General features: G+C 43.6%; 1 protein-coding gene across 4 annotated transcripts; it reads right to left on the bottom strand.

The window, feature by feature from the left end:
• Nucleotides 1–586: 586 nt before the first annotated feature.
• Nucleotides 587–7,678, bottom strand: LOC133916173 (uncharacterized). 4 transcript variants are annotated; one of them, XM_062359724.1, is made up of 11 exons: nt 7,457–7,677; nt 6,412–6,561; nt 5,900–6,085; nt 5,716–5,827; nt 5,581–5,614; nt 4,582–4,613; nt 4,453–4,487; nt 4,224–4,376; nt 1,484–3,927; nt 975–1,055; nt 587–885 (listed from the first exon to the last, which is right to left on the bottom strand). In XM_062359724.1, the coding sequence occupies exons 2-11, from the start codon at nt 6,480–6,482 to the stop codon at nt 815–817; spliced, it is 3,219 nt and encodes a 1,072-aa protein (XP_062215708.1). In that variant the 5' UTR covers nt 6,483–6,561; nt 7,457–7,677; the 3' UTR covers nt 587–814. The 4 variants fall into 4 exon arrangements, with proteins under 4 accessions (XP_062215708.1, XP_062215711.1, XP_062215710.1 ...); XM_062359727.1 differs by having other exon boundaries at nt 1,553–3,927; XM_062359726.1 differs by lacking the exons at nt 587–885; nt 975–1,055 and adding an exon at nt 1,089–1,483 and having other exon boundaries at nt 1,553–3,927; nt 7,457–7,678.
• Nucleotides 7,679–17,109: the final 9,431 nt, after the last annotated feature.

Here is a 17,109-nt window from a genome sequence, read left to right as displayed (position 1 = left end):
TTGCAGCTCCCACTGTCAGTCATACGAAAACAGCCGTCTGGCATCCACTGAGAGATTTTGCGTCCCACAGGTCCCTCCGTTTGCGCGAGTGATGTGCACGACCAATAAATTCCCCTGATGCACTGCAGTTCCAGCTTTCAGATGTGCTGTGAACTTGCTCCAGCCATGGATTTCACGCATGCGTGGTAAAGAAATGTCACTGCTATGTATGTAGTCAATCTGTTTCTGCCAGGTGACGTCGCTTCCAGTTACTCTGGACCTCCCATTCCTGGAAACATTTCGCTGTGGCGCACGTCGTTATGGCTCGTGTTTCGTGTATCTGTTGCGACAAAAATTGCGAATTGTGTGGTCAAGTGCGCATGCCACACATTGCCTCAGCAGCTACATGAAAAATTTTTAGATGGCCACAATCATGAGAGAGCTATGAGATGTCAAATTGATATTTGAGTTTTGGCGTCCGCGCGCACAAGAGACTCACAATATGAACATGACTCCCAACATTGCCGCTAGCATGACAGCTTCCGGAACCAACTACTGGTACAGCAAAAAAAAATTGGTAGCAGCAGTCTCTTGTGAGCCATGCAAACATAACGGCCATCTCGATCAGCTCGCAACCACTGTAAAAGATATAAATGTACAGAAAGGCAGAAGCAAAGTATGGCATTGCATAGGCAGAAGCTATATCCAATAGCAGGTGACCTGAACCAAACACAACAAGCTGGCTCCGTCCGAACAATCAAACCTCAAACCATTTTTACATCTAGGTCTCCATGAAGAGTAAACTATCCATGTATCTCCTGGCAAACAAGGGGTGCTATCGAAGCTTTGATGACTCGTTCGATCTGCTGCTCCGGAAGTTTGAGAGGGAGAAGAATGACCTTGAGGCTAGAAGTACAAAGCGACAAAGATGCATTAGTGGTGGCTTTACTTTATGACAAAAACTGAAGGTGGCACACTGCTAGGCAAAAACTAACCTTTCATTGATGTGGCAGCTCCAGGCCTTTCCCGTAGTTTATCCGAGTTCATAGAGTTGAAACTGCCGGTTGTTGATTGAGCTGGAAATTTTCTAGGTTCAGAATTAAGCATAACCAATTGAAACATAAGAATGTGTACCTCCAAACGTAATTCAATCAAGCATAGAAAGATAGTTGAACTGCTGTACCGTTTCACAAACACTCCACAAAAAAGTTCTATCTGGCAGTGGGTACTAAATTTGTGCATTCGCCGCTATGGATAAGGATGCGGCTATAAGATTATAACTACTTAATTCTAGCCCGTGAAAATGTACTTATGTATACATACTCTCATAACATGACGCTACTTGGTACCAGGATAAGGTCAGACTGTATAATCATTTTGAAACCAACAATGGATGCAAATATCAAGAGGCCCAACATACTAGCTATATCAGTATAGAGATTCTTTCTATAAAAGTTGCCCTGGATAAGGAACCATCTTCCGAGATTGTGGTTGAAAAAGGTACCTGCTAAGATGCTATTAGTCTTTGAACCATCAAAAAAAATTCTGCTCGAATTTGCACCGTCACTAGTACCTCTTGATTCTTCGAATTCATCTTCTCCTTCAGAAACTACCGATGGGCTTGCCCAACCATTAGCATTGTTGTCTCCTTTATTTTTCCGAGCAAACTTTAGAAGCCTCTTGAATCCTTTTGGAGAATCTTTATGAAAAACAATTGCAGGTGGGTTTTCAGCATTTCCCCACTCAATAATTTCTGGTTCATTGCTATCTGCTTGCAACATTTGTGATAACGAATGATGAATTCTTGGGCTTGATGATGGCAATGGTGCAATTCCTGGTGAGGTTAGATCCTCAGCCACTACATTTTCACTCAGATAGGTGACTTCTTGTTCTTGATGCACTACTTCTACCCAGGCAGTTGATGAGATGCCCATGTCCTCTTCGGGAGGTTGCATCTCATTGGTAGAGGGCTCAACTTGGTCACTGGAGCCCATTTCTGTTGCAGTTAAACTCGAGGCCGGCTTTTCTGTTTTTTCAATATTCAAGTCATTATCGAGCGAAATTTCTAAATTTTCATCAACATCATGTGCTGGTTGAGCAAGATCAGCCTCCAGTACCTTAGTAGTTGGCTCGGTTGTCATAGGAGATTGCTCCTTATCTTCAGCCTGGTTCACATTTTCACTATCTTTTGAAGAGTCATCAAGTTGGGACACCTTACTCTTCACAGTACCAGAACCAACACTTTGACTAATCCCTGTGGCTTTCTTCAACGGTTTGGACTCTAGCGGTACAACACTGCTTTTCTTTGAGACCTTATTAGACAAGGTTTGCTTCGTTGTTGCACTTGATTTTTCATCTGAAGCAGGCGAAATTTTTGCTATCCTACTTGTCTTTGTTGCTGTTTTTGTCTTCTTCTCTTCCTGTCCTTTTATAGCTGCCTTTGTGGCAATCACAGCCTCCTTCTTGTTCTTCACTGGTTCAAGGGCTCTTTCCACTTTTGAAGTTGGCTGAGATGTCGAGGGTGATGTTGGAGTCCTCCTCCGGCTAGTTGGTGTTGGCGTCGAAGCCATCCCAGGACAGCTTTTTGTTTTTTGTGATGTAGTTGTTTTAGCCAAAGACCCACCTGACCATGAACTACGAGAAGCAGGCGCAGGTGATGGTTTTGGTGAACTTTTTTTGGCTGGAGTCTTTGAAGCTAATTCTTTTGGTAGGACCGGAGGCGATGAATTTCTTCGTGCCCTTTGTGTAACTGGTGAAATACGTTTCTCTATTACAGTCCCAGTTTTTGGAGTCATTACTGATTTGTTCTGCCCAGCTGTTTCCTTCAAGAGCTTGGTGCTCGCCTCCTTTGCTGGTCGTCTTACACCTTTCTCAGTTCGAACTTTTGTGTCTTGCTTCTCTCTATGCTGACCATGGGATCCACCTTTCTTCTGATTGGTGGCCTTGGGCCCAGCAGCAGCGACATTAGCACCTGCAAACTTTCCAGGCATGACCTCCATCATTTTCATTAACATCTGATTAAGCTCAGCTTCCTTCTGGCGGTTCCACTCAGCAGAGGCCATTGCCCGATCACTGCCTTCCTCCTGTCCAGGCTTTGTTTGTTCTGTGCAAACATCGCTACTAGGCACCATACTCTCCATTTTTGACATTTCAATGCTATGAAAATCAGCATGGGAAGTTAAACCTTCATCCTCAGGTGTAACAATACTGTTTGGTGCTCTATCTTGTTCAGCCTTTATTTCAACTCCATTCCTCTCTGTATCAGATGCCATATTGTTAGATTTACTTTCAGACGTGGAATCTGAGATTTTTTCCTCTGACTTGTTCAGAGGATCACCCATTCCTGAACTCCACCTTCGCAGGACAGACTTAGTAGCAAACAAGCCAGCTTTGTTATTTTGAGAATCCGGATTTTGATCCTTCTGCTTGCTCTCGAAAAGGTTAATTGCATCCTGCACACTCATCCTTCTTACGTTATTGTCAGATTTCCTCGGTGGTTGGTCAGTTTCACCATTGCAGGTGCTACTTTGATCATCTTTATCCAAAGGAATTCTCTGACTGGGGGGAAAGTAGCTGATGCTCTTGATGGCAATTGCTGTTGATCTACGAGATCCTGACCTGCCAATTTGAACCCTCCGTGCTGGAGAAGCAGACTTTCTAGGTGAAGCAGATCTTACAAGAGGTCGACTTCTTTCAACAACCACGTCACCTTCATCACTGGACTCACAGGAATCATCACTTTCTTCTGAGCTTTCACGCTCAACTTGTGCAAGCTTTGCTGGAGAGACATTGTTGACAATAGTCCTCTGGAGATTGGTTGGAGGGCTGATATCACGGGTCTTATGTGCATTCTCACCCTTGTCAATTTTCTCAGCAGTAGAAGTCTGCTGTAAAGGGAGCTCAGAGGGTTGGCAATCCGAAATCAACAACATGCACCGCATCAACCAACTAGCAAATGAAAACACCAAAAGTTAACTTGTCTCACATGAACTAAACAATGAAGGCAGATATCTTAAGATATAAGACACAACACACACACACACACACACATAGATATACATATCAAAGCAACCTAATTACAACTAATCATGTTCATAAGCTTTCCCAAAAAAAAAAAGTCAGAATCAGACTGGAGGGCTTATGGATGAATAGAGGACACCCATGAGGCCTACTAGCACTATTTATACTTTCCGATTGTACAAAAACTGAGTGATCTTTTAGGATGCAATGCTGTTGCAACATACCTAAAATCTGATGTTCCAAATTGCTGAACAAAAGCAGATAAATCAGAGATTTCCCTTGTTGACAAATTGGAGCCAACTGCTTGATTCAGTAAGACCAAGATCTCTTCTTTCAGTGCAGTCAACCTCAAATCCAGTGCTCGAAGCAATTCATTCCTTGCATATTTAACCATATAAAATGCCAACTAAAAGAGGGGCAAAATAAAGAAGCAGGAAAAAGAAAAGACTTTACTTTGTAGCCTCCGATGAATTTGGGTCAACATTTCCCTGAAAATGATTATTTAAAATGAAATGTAAGAAAATGGAACATAAAAGAGTACAAGTGCGTAATACTAAGACCTTGCAGGGAAGTGAAAATCACCTGCTGTGCTGTGGCACCGATACCAAACAAGCCTGCAAAGATGGAATATCATACTAAACTGAGGATTCTATCAATATAAGCTGAAATAAGAAATTTAGCAATGCTAATATCATGTGAAGCATGAACCCCAGTCGTAGCTAGATATTTCCATGATTAAATATCCAGCAAGCATATAAAGCATCTACTCTGCAAGTTTGAATGCTTATGATTTTCAGATGAGTATTGTGTGCATTTGCATATATGCACAAATTTGTCGGGTGTGAAACATTTAAGTGAACCTTGATACCATCTTTGAAAACATAATTAAACTTCAACAGTTCTACTATTAGAGCAAAACGTGAGAAGCATGAACAAAACCAATGAAGATGTAGATGAATACTTAAGAATTACATATTATCAACTAAAATGAAAGCAGCTAATACTTCCTCCGGTCACAAATACATGATGTTTTGGACAAGACAGTCTCCAATGCATAGCTTTGACCACTATTTTCTATTAGGATATATTTATAAAATCCAATAAATTTGTGATATTACGAAAGCATTTTCAAGACAAATCTACATATATGATTATAATGTTTCCAAATAAAATATTCTGAAAACTATTGTTAGTCAAAGTTTTGAAAGTTTGATCGAATTTTATCCATAACATCATGTTTTTATGACCAGAGGGAGTAGAAGGAAGGAATATTCTCAGAATATACAGCTGACAATTATCTCTTTGGTGATAAGCAAATGAATCATGGGTATAAATGTATAATTAAAGGATTGATTGTCTAGCAGCATGCAATACAAATCACATTGCTAGTGAAAGTTGAATCCCACAACCCCACGTAGCACTAAAATGGTTTAATAAAATCTAACATAACTATAGTGGATTATGTAGACTAAAATAAAGAGGGGGGAAAGACCATAGTGTATATCCATTTATCCATTAAAAGGTAATGATGTATTCAATAACAAAGAACAAGGGAAGAATCAAATGCCTATTTGAACATACCAGTTAAAGCACCACTTGTAACAGTTTGTTGCTCCTGCAAAACAAATGCATTTTTATTATTAATGGCATATGCATTCAAATCTTAAGTGAACTTTGGTGAAGTCTTTTTTTTTTATTTCGGCAAACAATCGATACCTTAAAATGGAGCGACTGATGAAACTTTCTAGTTTCCTCAAGCTGTGATATCTCATCTAAAACTCCATTCACTGATTTTGACACTTCAGATGAATTTATGATATGCAAGAATCTGGTGGACAAGTTTAATTTAGTCATAATTATAAATGGCAGAAACATTACCACCTAGAAAGACTGCAAATACCTCTCTAAGGTGGATTTTGTGAACCAGGAAGACCCTTTTCCATCCCCTGCCAATAACAGCTTAAAAGTGCCACTTGATGAACAAGATCGGAACTTTTTGGCATCTTCCAAGTGCAGAACTAGCTGGTCAAAAGGACCAGATGCTATCAGTTCTGTATTCCCCTTACAAAAAGCAATTGTCTCGTACCTACACAAGGAAAATTTCACAAGAGGGGCAGAGTTAAGCTTTATACCCAATTGTGAATCATAATAGACTCAGCATGGCAACAAAGAAATGCAGTTGTGTATCCATGAACCCTAGTTTTCAACCAAATCCAATTACAAAAACTGAAGCATAATTTAATTTTAAGATATGTGAACCTCTCTAATGGGAAAGCACTGTAAGAGTGTCTGTAATGCTAGAGCTACAGTTCACTTTGAAAATCCCTAAGAACTACATTCCAAACCATGGCCTAAGCGGATATTTTGGAGAAACAGCAATTATGCAACAAAAGTATACTAGCCAGTGTTCACCTGTTGTGAACCGAGGATACTTGGAAGACAGCAGAATCAAGCTCCACATTGCTAGCAACTTTCCCCTGCATTTTGCTTACAGCCTTGATTGCCGCTTCCTACACTACAACTCTTTCCAAACACAATCAGTTCCTCATCCACTTCAAAGCCCTGCAAACAATAGGAAGAATAGCTAAACGTCAAGCACCCTGCACCAAATAAAGGGGTCCCAAAAGAAGGGGGAAAAAAGAAAATTACAGATGCCAGAGACACAGACGCCAATGTACCGAAATCTACAGCTGATATATGCTCCAAGTTTCAAGCGCGAATGTACCGAAATCAAGGGAGTAATCCAATGGGCCAAAGACACAGACGCCAACGTACCGAAATCTACAGCTGATATATGCTCCAAGTTTCAAACGCCAATGTACCGAAATCAAGGGAGTAATCCAATGGACACAAACAGATTCTGCACTCACTACCAAATCCACTCCACAGCTCAGCCTCCACCAGGATCCCAAATCACACGCACAAAATTACTATATGATCAAGGTAGAAAATACACTGTAATATTACCCTGTGCTGGAGAGTTTAACCAAATTCCAAATGATTGTAGCTTATGCCCCCATGCTTGCAGTCCGCAGGCCCAGCACATGAGCACAGATCAGGTAACTAGCAAATAACTACTACGAGTAAACTAAAAGGCTAAATTCTAGTACCATCACTTCAGATCTTCCACCTGGGCTACCAAACCAATTAACGCCTGCTTTGCATAAACAAGTCTAAACCTCTCTCTGACCGGAAGTTATTCCAGGACACGGCAACCCCTGGATCCAAAAACCCCAAATCCAAACAAACAAAATCAAAATCCAAAACCCAAAGCCCCCCGAGATCCAGCCTCAAGCCGCCACGATTCGCGAGCACCGAAGCGACAGGAAGCGGATCCAGAGGTGACGGCGCCCGCTTGCTGACCACCCCGCACGCTTCGAGCCGAAGCAACTCCCTTAAACTGCACCAAAACACTCCAAAAAAACGCCAGAAAAATCGCGGGAGAAGGATGCCTCACCAGATCGAGCTGCGGCTTCCCGCATTCCGGTCCGGCGCCGCGCAGATCGGATCGAAAAATTCAAAATGCTAATCGGGAATTTTCCTGTGCTCCTTTTCTAGGCAGTTGCAGCGGAGCCGGGAGTGATGGATGGAAATGGACGCGAGGAAAAGGGACAAGTGGTGGAGTGGGAAACTGGCAGGTTTTTACTGTCCTGCCACTGGTGTGGTGTTTTGTGTGCTCCGTGGGGTTTTGAACGCGGTAGGAGGAAGGAAGCGGGGCGTCGCCGGCGTCGGTGGGTGGGGAGCGTTCCGTTCCAGCACATGGACCAAAAGTGCCCTTGCGAGGAATTAGGAGTATTTATGACTATGCTTTAATTAGAGATTTTGAAAAAATAATTTATAAATAATGGATTGTATATAGCTTTTAATTGTGAATTTAAAAAAAAATTGATGAGCAATTTAGTAAAATAAACTTTTATGATATGGAAAAAGTTGAGAAAAATTAGCTTTTGAATCCACATAATTCAACAAGCGGATTATAAAAAACTACGTTAAAAAATTGTTTATTTATTTCAATTTAGATGGTAAAAATTGAAAGCCATAATCTAAAACGAAAATAAACAAATCTTACATTACTACTCTCTTCTATCATAAAAATTAAAAGTGACAAGTATTTATAATAAGAGAGTACTAGATTAATTATTGGATACTGCAGAAATATGCTTGACCATAGTGGAATTGCGGTTTTACAGGCTGACAGTTCACAAGATTAATGTAAGAAGAATCTAGGCCAAAGGAATTAAAAAAAGGAATGAAAATGAAAGGTGAGAAGGTAGGGCACTAGTCCAGTGCTCCAAACACTCCATCCCGGCGGAGAAGGTTGTAGCACGGGCACGCACGGCGCGGTCCCGGCCCTCGGGCAGGTAAAGACCGTCCTCTCTCCTCGCCATGATTCCTCGTTGCCAGCAAAGGACCGATAGTGGTATGGTTATGGTACTCCCGTCGTAGCCCTCCGTAACGGTACACGCCCGCGCGCCGCCCAACGATTCGACGCCGCGCTCGCTGACCAACCACCAGACACCCCCACCCACCCCACCTGTCACCGTGACGTCGCGTTGCGCCGGAAATCTCCTAGACCGCACCGCACGGCTCCCTGTGCCACCCGAGCGTTCCGCTTGCCTCCCCAAAGTCTCGCCGCCCCCCTGCGTCGTGGGGATCCGGGTCGTAAATTTTTGGCCCGTGCGGGTGTGCGGACCTGCGGTGCGATCTGCGGTTGGTGGCCCTGGGCAGCGGGCCCGCTGATCCGTGCCTATGTTTTTCCCGTTTCACGAGGTGCTTTAAGGCTGGTTCAGTCAGTTTGTAAAAGCTAAAAATCAAATCAAACAGTTTAGCTGTCGAGTTGATTTTTGAAAACTTGAAAATTTAATTTCTTAGAAAATAAATTAAAAACTGATAAGCCCATTTAGAGGAGTTTTTTATTTTTTATGTGCTAAGAAGCACGTCGAGAAGAGTTTTTCTAATTTTTAGTGTGCTAAAAAGATAAAAATTTGTTGCAAAAGCTGATAAAGCCAACCATCAAAAGCTAGAAAACAAAAAAAATAGCTTTTTAGCCAAAACCAAAAGGCATTAGCCCAACTAAACATGCCCTACGCTAGCGCAGCAAGTGCGGCCGTCTGATCCACTGTCGTTGAGCTTGTGACGTGTGCAATGAAACGCATCGTGGAAGGTTCAGAAAATATTTATGGACCTTATTGCGGAAGGTCACAAGAATCCTAGAACAGAATCATGCTATGTTTAGCACAGCACAGCCGGAAGGTATGATTTTTGCTGAAAGTTGTTTATGACTTATATCAAAAACTGTTAGCTTTTACGATAAAATTATCAACATACTAGTTTTTCAGAAAAGTCAGTCAGCTTATCAATTTTTAGTTTATTTTATCAGAAACTAGCATTTTAGTTTTTTAAAAATCAGTAATAAGTCAATCTATTTATTTTAATTTATAGTTTTTGAGAAACAGAAATTAGTAATAAATCGTGTCAAATAGCTTAGTCTGCTCAACAAAAGTGTTTTTTATCCAACGAGTGTTATGTTTTTTATTTGCACGAATTCATCATAGTATTCTTGATGGAAACTTTTCACAGTAGTGAAGTATTGCAATGTGCAATACAACATCAAACTACAATTTGATGGGACTAGGGTTGGTCGGATTGTCCTCCCCTCTTGTACTCGAGATTTATGCGGAACTTCACCTTTTATATTTCCTACGCTTCTACACTACAATAGATTCTTTAAAAAAAATGTACATGTACATGTTGATAGAATATGATTTTCTTGAATACGTACATATGTGAGTTGTAATAAAAGAAAAGTTTATAACCTGTACTTTTTACAGCATCCGAAGTTATTTGACTATTACTAAATTATTTGAAAATCTGCAATATTAAAAAGCAATATGGCAATGAACGAAAAACAATTAACTTCTTTTGTCAATAATGAAAGGTTGATATATCCATTAATATTTTTGTATCTGAAGCACGGAATTTGGAAGCGGTCTTCGTAGTGAAGTTAATTCTTGGAGTACATGCTAACAGACTCAAAAGCCCAGGTGTAGCTCACTCCGGTGCTCGGCAGTCACTCGTTATTGTGCTCGTCGAGAATGTTTGAATTCTGTTATTTTTCCAGGCTTGTGTGTTTGTTGGGCTCGTCAAGAGTGTTTGGATTCTGTTCTCGACAGATGACCAGTAACGCCACGCATGGTGATACCCTCTCCAATAGACACAGAGCACATCTTCTCGGGTAGGGCTGGAAATAGAAGATTCAGGTAGAAGCTAGTTGTTTAGCATGCCCAAATAAAAAAACCAGGGCACGGAGGAATACTGGTAAGAATTCCTCATTAATTATTATATATAACAAGAGTTAGTTGGATTTTACATAATTCATGAAAGTATGGATCAAATAAAAACTGCATGATAACACTGAGCTGGTCATATATAAGGGTACTGTTCACTGTGTTCATTGCTGTTGGCAAGAGGGGGAATGAAATTAAAACAAGAAAGATGCAATATTGTAGTGCCAATCACCTGATCTTTTATGCATTGGTTTACTAAAGATAACTAGCAAGGTGGCTCCTGCTAATAGCGTAACTAGTATCGTTGCAATATTTTGTCATGATAACCTTTGATTAAAATTTTGTCTCGGATAAAAATTATGTTAATGAAAGAAAATTATTTATACTCCAAATTTATATTTGAATTATATACATGTATTGGTTCAATTTGTATACGTTTTGATCAACCACCATAATTGTAAATTAGGTGTAGGTATCTCAATAAAAATTAGAATATATTTGTCTTTCCTCCGTGTTGTACCTTACCTGCTGTCTGTCTGATGTGACGACCTTTTAGTACACGGTGCTTCTTAATCTATTATCTTAGTAAAAGTTTTAAATTTTTTCATTATTTTTATATTGAATTTTAGCTATTGATTAATTGTATTTTTTATGGGCTCTTTATTTAGATATTTGATTTTTATAATATTTTGTTTTTTTCTAAGACTATATTTGACATGTATCCTTCTTTTTATATTATAACCTCAATTTCAATTATTTTTATTTTTATTTGGACTTTTTATTTAGATATTTTGTTTCTCAAACCGTATGAAAATCGAACTGTTAATTTCTCATATCTTTTAATTCCGAATTTATCTATTTATTAGTCATATTTGATATGGACCTTTTGGTTTAATCCAAAACGTTAGATGTTTTTAATAATGAGGGGTCTAGATTCTTTTCTTTTTCATATTAACATGGCAATTTTGTGTTCTCGAGAGTGAACATGGTTGCTCATTTTTTCTCAAATATTAAGATAACAAATAGATGTATCGAGTTTAATTCCTGCACAATATATATCAATGGTCGTAACCCAAAGTTAGCTGACTATAAAATTAAACTTTATCTCGTTTGTTATTTTATCTGTATGGTCTGATGCGATCCTAGCTCAAGTAAGAGAGTCCTCGAAAAGAAAAAAACAAAATCGAGCCAGTGAGATACTGGTGTGTCTTGTTGCTCCGGCCTGGCGCTTCAATATTCAACAAGAATCATATCATAGTCAGTGCTACACTATATATAATTATATATGAGCAGCAATGTTACGTCGTGGGTAAATTGCAAACTAGCGATTTTCCTTTGCTGACACAATGGGTATTTCTGCTCCTGTGTTACGAAAATGTATTTTCTTGGGTGATGAACGAAAAGGTACCCCACCGTCAGTATCGCATAGAAGTATCGTTTTAAACATCTGGTCCGTATTCTACGGAATGTAACTTTAGACACTATTTTGGTGTAATAAATTTGTAGAGTAAAATGAAATCATGGTATTATGAAACTATTTTTTTGGACGATGATACCCATTCAAGGGTTCAGTTTTGATTAAAAAAAAGTTCAAACATGGCTGCATGCAACCATAAATCACACTCCTCTTCTTCTTTTTTTCTAGCGAAAGGAAGGGTATTCCTCTGGTTTAAGATGCACTATCTGGATGTGCTATAGCTAGTAATTTTATTGGTATAAACAGGAGTATATCATACAGGAATGAACACATTAAAATCAGAATAACGTGTTTCATCAAGACAGTGAGTTGTGAGTATCTCGCCCCTTCGGCTGTAAGGTTGCACGTGCATCTGGGAAAGGTCTCAAAAGCGTTGGCCTACCTCATGTGATGCCATGTGAGGAGATTGACAGAGGTGGTGAGAAAGCTAGCTACCTCGATCGACCAAATAGTACTCTACCATCAATCGCATCGATCGTCTTTTGTGATTGCTGGAAGCCGGTATCTGGGTGGACTGTACTGCTAGATGGCCTTCTCCAAAGATGCTGTATTTTAATCTGACTAATCCTGGATTAGGTAGTGGGTCATTTACAGGGAAAAGGCTATGTTCATGTACACATGCTACTCTATAAAGGGTCATTAACTGTCTCTTTTTCACTACTGGTTAGAAAATAATCGATAATGATAATCGTATTATGAACTGATAGTGATAATAACTATCACTGCCGGTTTAAAAGTTTTTTACTGACAGAGCAATAATTGAACCAATATGAACCGGTAGTGATAATATTTATCTTTGCTTGCTCGTATTTTAAACCGGCAGTGATAAGGTTTAATACTGTCGGTTCAATATCTAAACGACAAAGTAATAATTGAGTGAAGAGGAACCGACAATGTTAATTATTACACTGTTGGTTCGTATTTCAAATCGGCATTAATAATTTTTCTATAAATCGAGCATGTCTACCCCAGTCGCGCCCCACAGTTTGCTCCTGTCTCAGAAGCCGCTCTAAAGGGGTAGTGGCGGTCAAAGTAGTGTGAAAAGATCGAATAGTCCAAGAGGGAGGGTGAATTGAGCTATTAAAAAATTAACTCCTACCGAATTCTAAAACAACTAGTAACCTTAGCCTAGATGAATTGAAATATGACTACACGATCAAACTAGACAGAAGCTAAAAAAACAAGCAAGCTAGAATACAAAGTAACTGCGGAAAGTAAAACTTGCAAGTAAGTAAATACTCAAATATAAATGCGGAAAAGTAAGGAGATCGACAAGAGAACACCTAGAGGTCTAAGTCCTCACTTGACCCATCGGGTCTCCATACCAGAGTACCTCAATCACCGGAGCTCCTTCGGTCTGCTACCGAAGCTTCTACAAGCGGTGGCCAGAGCATCTTCGTGCTTAGGCCGGGCCTCCTCAAGCTTGCAGCCACACATGAGGCTCTCTTCGTCGCACCACCGCACCGAAGGCACACTCCAACTCCGGCTCCGGCCAACCTCCACTACCGCCCGGGGCACTACCGCGCTGAGAACCATCCTCTAAATTGACCATAACCACTAGCACTCCTGCAGATGAGCGTCCGCTGCCACCATTGCCATCGAAGAATGGCACCTGCCTGCCGTCACAGCTAGTAGCGCAAAATGGCACCACAAGGCTGACCATGTGGCAGCTGGGGTCCATATGCGCACTGCGTACAAACAACTAATGATCCAAAGAAGAAGAAGTATCCCTTTATGCGTACGCTCGCGTATGGGTACAGGGACGACACGGTGGTCGGGAACTTGTGGCGGAAGAGGTTGGCGCCTCAAAGTATCACTGCCGAAGTACTCGCCACGCCCTGGCCGGAGCATCCCCCGATGCCGAAGCTCGTCGCGCTCGACGTTGGAGCACCCTTCACTTCCGAAGCCTCACTCACCTCCAGCGTCTCCATGCCTCGCCAAACTCCAGAGCCCCTCGGTCGAAGCCTCTGCGAACTCAGCAGGGGCCTCGCTGCTCCCCTCCACTTGCTGGACCACCTCTGCGCTCCCCGCCGGATCCCTTCCGCACTCACGACCGGAGCACTCCGCGCTCTCTGCTGGATCAAGCACCGAGCAGGGAGCACACGCATGCACATAGAGAAGAAAGCTAATACTGCTCACCCCACAGAAGCTCACTAACTGCATACACACAAGAGGAGCACCTCACGGCCGGAGCTCAGTCCAGCTTCCGCAAACCACTGCGTTCTACGACCAGAACCCGTCCGCCTTGCCACTGGCAGAGCCCCACTCTACCAACTACATGCCGAAGGCCGCCGTCCAGACCACCTCCAGCTCCGGAGACCATCTACCGGCTCCACCTCTAGCCGGACTGCTCTCTGGCCTGCCGATCACCTCTTACACCACTCCAGCTACCACACCGTCATGCCGAAAGCTGTGCCCCTCCCTCATGCGCTTCGGAGCCCCCTCGTTCGTCTACCTCGACCAAACAGAGCCATCCGTACTCCACAGACGAAGCTCCATCCAGCTACTAAAGCACTCGCGCTCTATGACTGGAGCTCCGGCTAGCTGCCAGGAGCCCTTCATGCCACGGCCGAAGCCCCTCCAAGCTCTGAGCCGGAGGAAGTACTTCGGACCGCCCAACAGCGTGCTGACTCTCCTCCACGTGCTGGTTGCGTCCACAGTTGCATGCGAGCGGACAGGTAAATGACACACTACATGCCCGTGTGGCTTCTGCATCAACTACGTGCTTCACAGACTATAGATATCAGCGTCGTGCTCCCGTCATCGAGTGTTGTGGCACTCATTTGATGTCGGCGGCGATCGAGTGCACCATGTACCTCACCGAGCTCCGGTCCTCCGGAGGCCTCGCTCCACGCCAGAGGCCACTCACCAGGGCACCAACCTCTACGGCAAACACGGTGACTCATTCTGCTCAGAGCCTGTTAGCAAGTGTGGCAATGACAACCTCGCAGGCCCGATCCCCAAGGAGCTCTTTGGCCTCCAGAACTTAGCAAAGCTACTGCTGCTGAACAATGAGCTGTCCGGGTTCCTACCGACGGGCAACGGCAACCGTACCACTCCACCGGCTCCGGCCCAGCGGTAGCCAGCTGACCGATGCCATACCCGCCGAGATGGGCACCCTCAAGAACCTCAACTTCCTTGGCATAAGCAAGAACCACCTCGTCGGGCCATAGCATCGCCAGACACATTACTACGCAGTCCCTAGTTCGTTGACGACCCCAACAACCAGCTCTCTTGACATTGTTGAACTTCATCACGCTCAACACCTACAATGCCTTTTCCGGTGAGGCTCTCGAACACACCATCATCCCAGAAGTTGCCCCTCCGGAGGCCTCCATAGGTGTGCAGGCGAAGGCCAGAACCTGCGGCCACGGGCGCACAAATGCGTTGCCACCTTCCACAAAGGACGAGCTCCTTCGAAGGCCAGGATACATGCCGAAGCTCACCTCCGCACCCACATCAGCGCCAGGGGCTGGCCTCCAGCCACCATTCACTTCAGAAGCATACCCCGGCCGCTCTCTGCACCGGTAGTTGGAATCTCTGCTCCCACCTCGCGTCTGAGATCAGGCTCCGGCCCAACTCTACTTCGGAGGCCACCCTCAGTAAGCTCGGTGCCAGACGGAAGTGTCTTGAAAAATCCTCCGCAAAACAGAGATATCTGAAAAACCTCCACGCCTGATGGCATAGCCTAGGTGACGGAGATATTTTAAAGACCTATCTCAAAAGTACCTCCAGCTCTTGAAGGTAGTGCCTCCCTGCCAGAGAAGTATTTCGTCTGCCATCTTTAAGGTCTAGCTAACCTACAAGGTGGATAGGCAAAGATTGCTTCAGCATCATGAAGGCATAAGCCTCCGTGCTAGATAGGCATATTCTGTCCGCCATCTTTAAGGTCTAGCTAACCTACGTGGCGGATAGGTAAAGATCACTTCAGCATCTTGAAGACGTAAGCCTCCGTGCTAGACAGGCATATTCCGTCCGCCATCTTTACGGTCTAGCTAACCTACGTGGCGGATAGGCAAAGACCGCTCTGTCATCTTGAAGGCGTAAGCCTCCGCGCCGGATAGGAATAAACCCTTCGCCATCTGAAGGCCTAATAAGCCTCCATGGCAGAAAGGAAAAGAAATCCTCATGCATCTTGAAGGCAATAGCCTCCATGCCAAAGAGGTATAGCACTCTACGCATAAAGATGTGTGGGCCACTTATACATACATCATACATACATACATTCATATATACATACACTCATACATCATACATACATACATTCATACATCATACATGCATACACTCATACATCATACATTCATACATCATACACACATACATTCATACATGATACATACATACATTCATACATCAAACATACATACACTCATACATCATACGTACATACATACCTACGTATATGTGCATATGCTTACAGATGGTCAGGGAGCCAAAGGGCTAGGTCGATCCTGCATAGGTTGCATAATTTTGCCATTTCTTGTCAGAACACATTATGTTCAAAACCCTTCGGCATCTTGAAGGCAATAGCCTCCACGCCGGAGAGGTAGAAAACCCTTCGGCATCTTGAAGGCAAAAACCTCCGTGCCAGAGGAGTGATTATTCTCCAGATAGTTACAGGCACAGTGCAAGAGCGGAGATTCCAACAAGTTGAGTGGGACTCAGAGTATGCAGGCTCCGGACGACTTCACCTTCATTACGTCCCTCAGCCTCGTCGTCGACTACACTTCCGGCATCCACCACTGAGGGGGTAACGGGCTACTTCCTGTAGCCCCATCTTCGTGGGCTCCGGATGACTCTGCCTTCGTTATGTCCCTCAGCCTTGCCGTCGACTACGCTTCCAGCATCCACCGCTGAGGGGGTAACGGGCTGCTTCCCATAGCCCCATCATCGACTTCGCCTCCAGCTTCCATCATCGTGGGCTCCGGACGACAACGCCTTCATTACATCCCTCCGCCTCGCCATCGACTATGCTTCCAGCATCCACCGCTGAGGGGGTAATGGGCTGCTTCCCGTAGCCCCATCATCGACTTCGCCTCTGGCTCTCCGCCGCCGGGGGCTCCGAACGGGTTGCCTCCTTTACGCCCCTTAGCTTCACCAATGACTCTACTTCCGGCATCTACCGCTGAGGGGGTAACGGGCTGCCTCCCGCAGCCCCGTCATCGACTTCGCCTCCGGCTCTCCGCCGCCGGGGGCTCCGATCGGATCCGCCTTTGTCATGCCCCTCAGCTTCGCCGATGACTCCGCTTCTGGCATCTACCGCTGAGGGGGTAATGGGCTGCCTCCCGCAGCCTTGTCATTGGCTCCACCTCTGTTACGCCCCTCAGTTTCGCCAATGACTCT

The sequence above is a fragment of the Phragmites australis genome, chromosome 4 (genome assembly GCF_958298935.1).
Source record: "Phragmites australis chromosome 4, lpPhrAust1.1, whole genome shotgun sequence".
NCBI classification, from domain to species: Eukaryota; Viridiplantae; Streptophyta; class Magnoliopsida; order Poales; family Poaceae; genus Phragmites; species Phragmites australis.
This window is presented reverse-complemented; position numbering and strand designations above follow the sequence as displayed.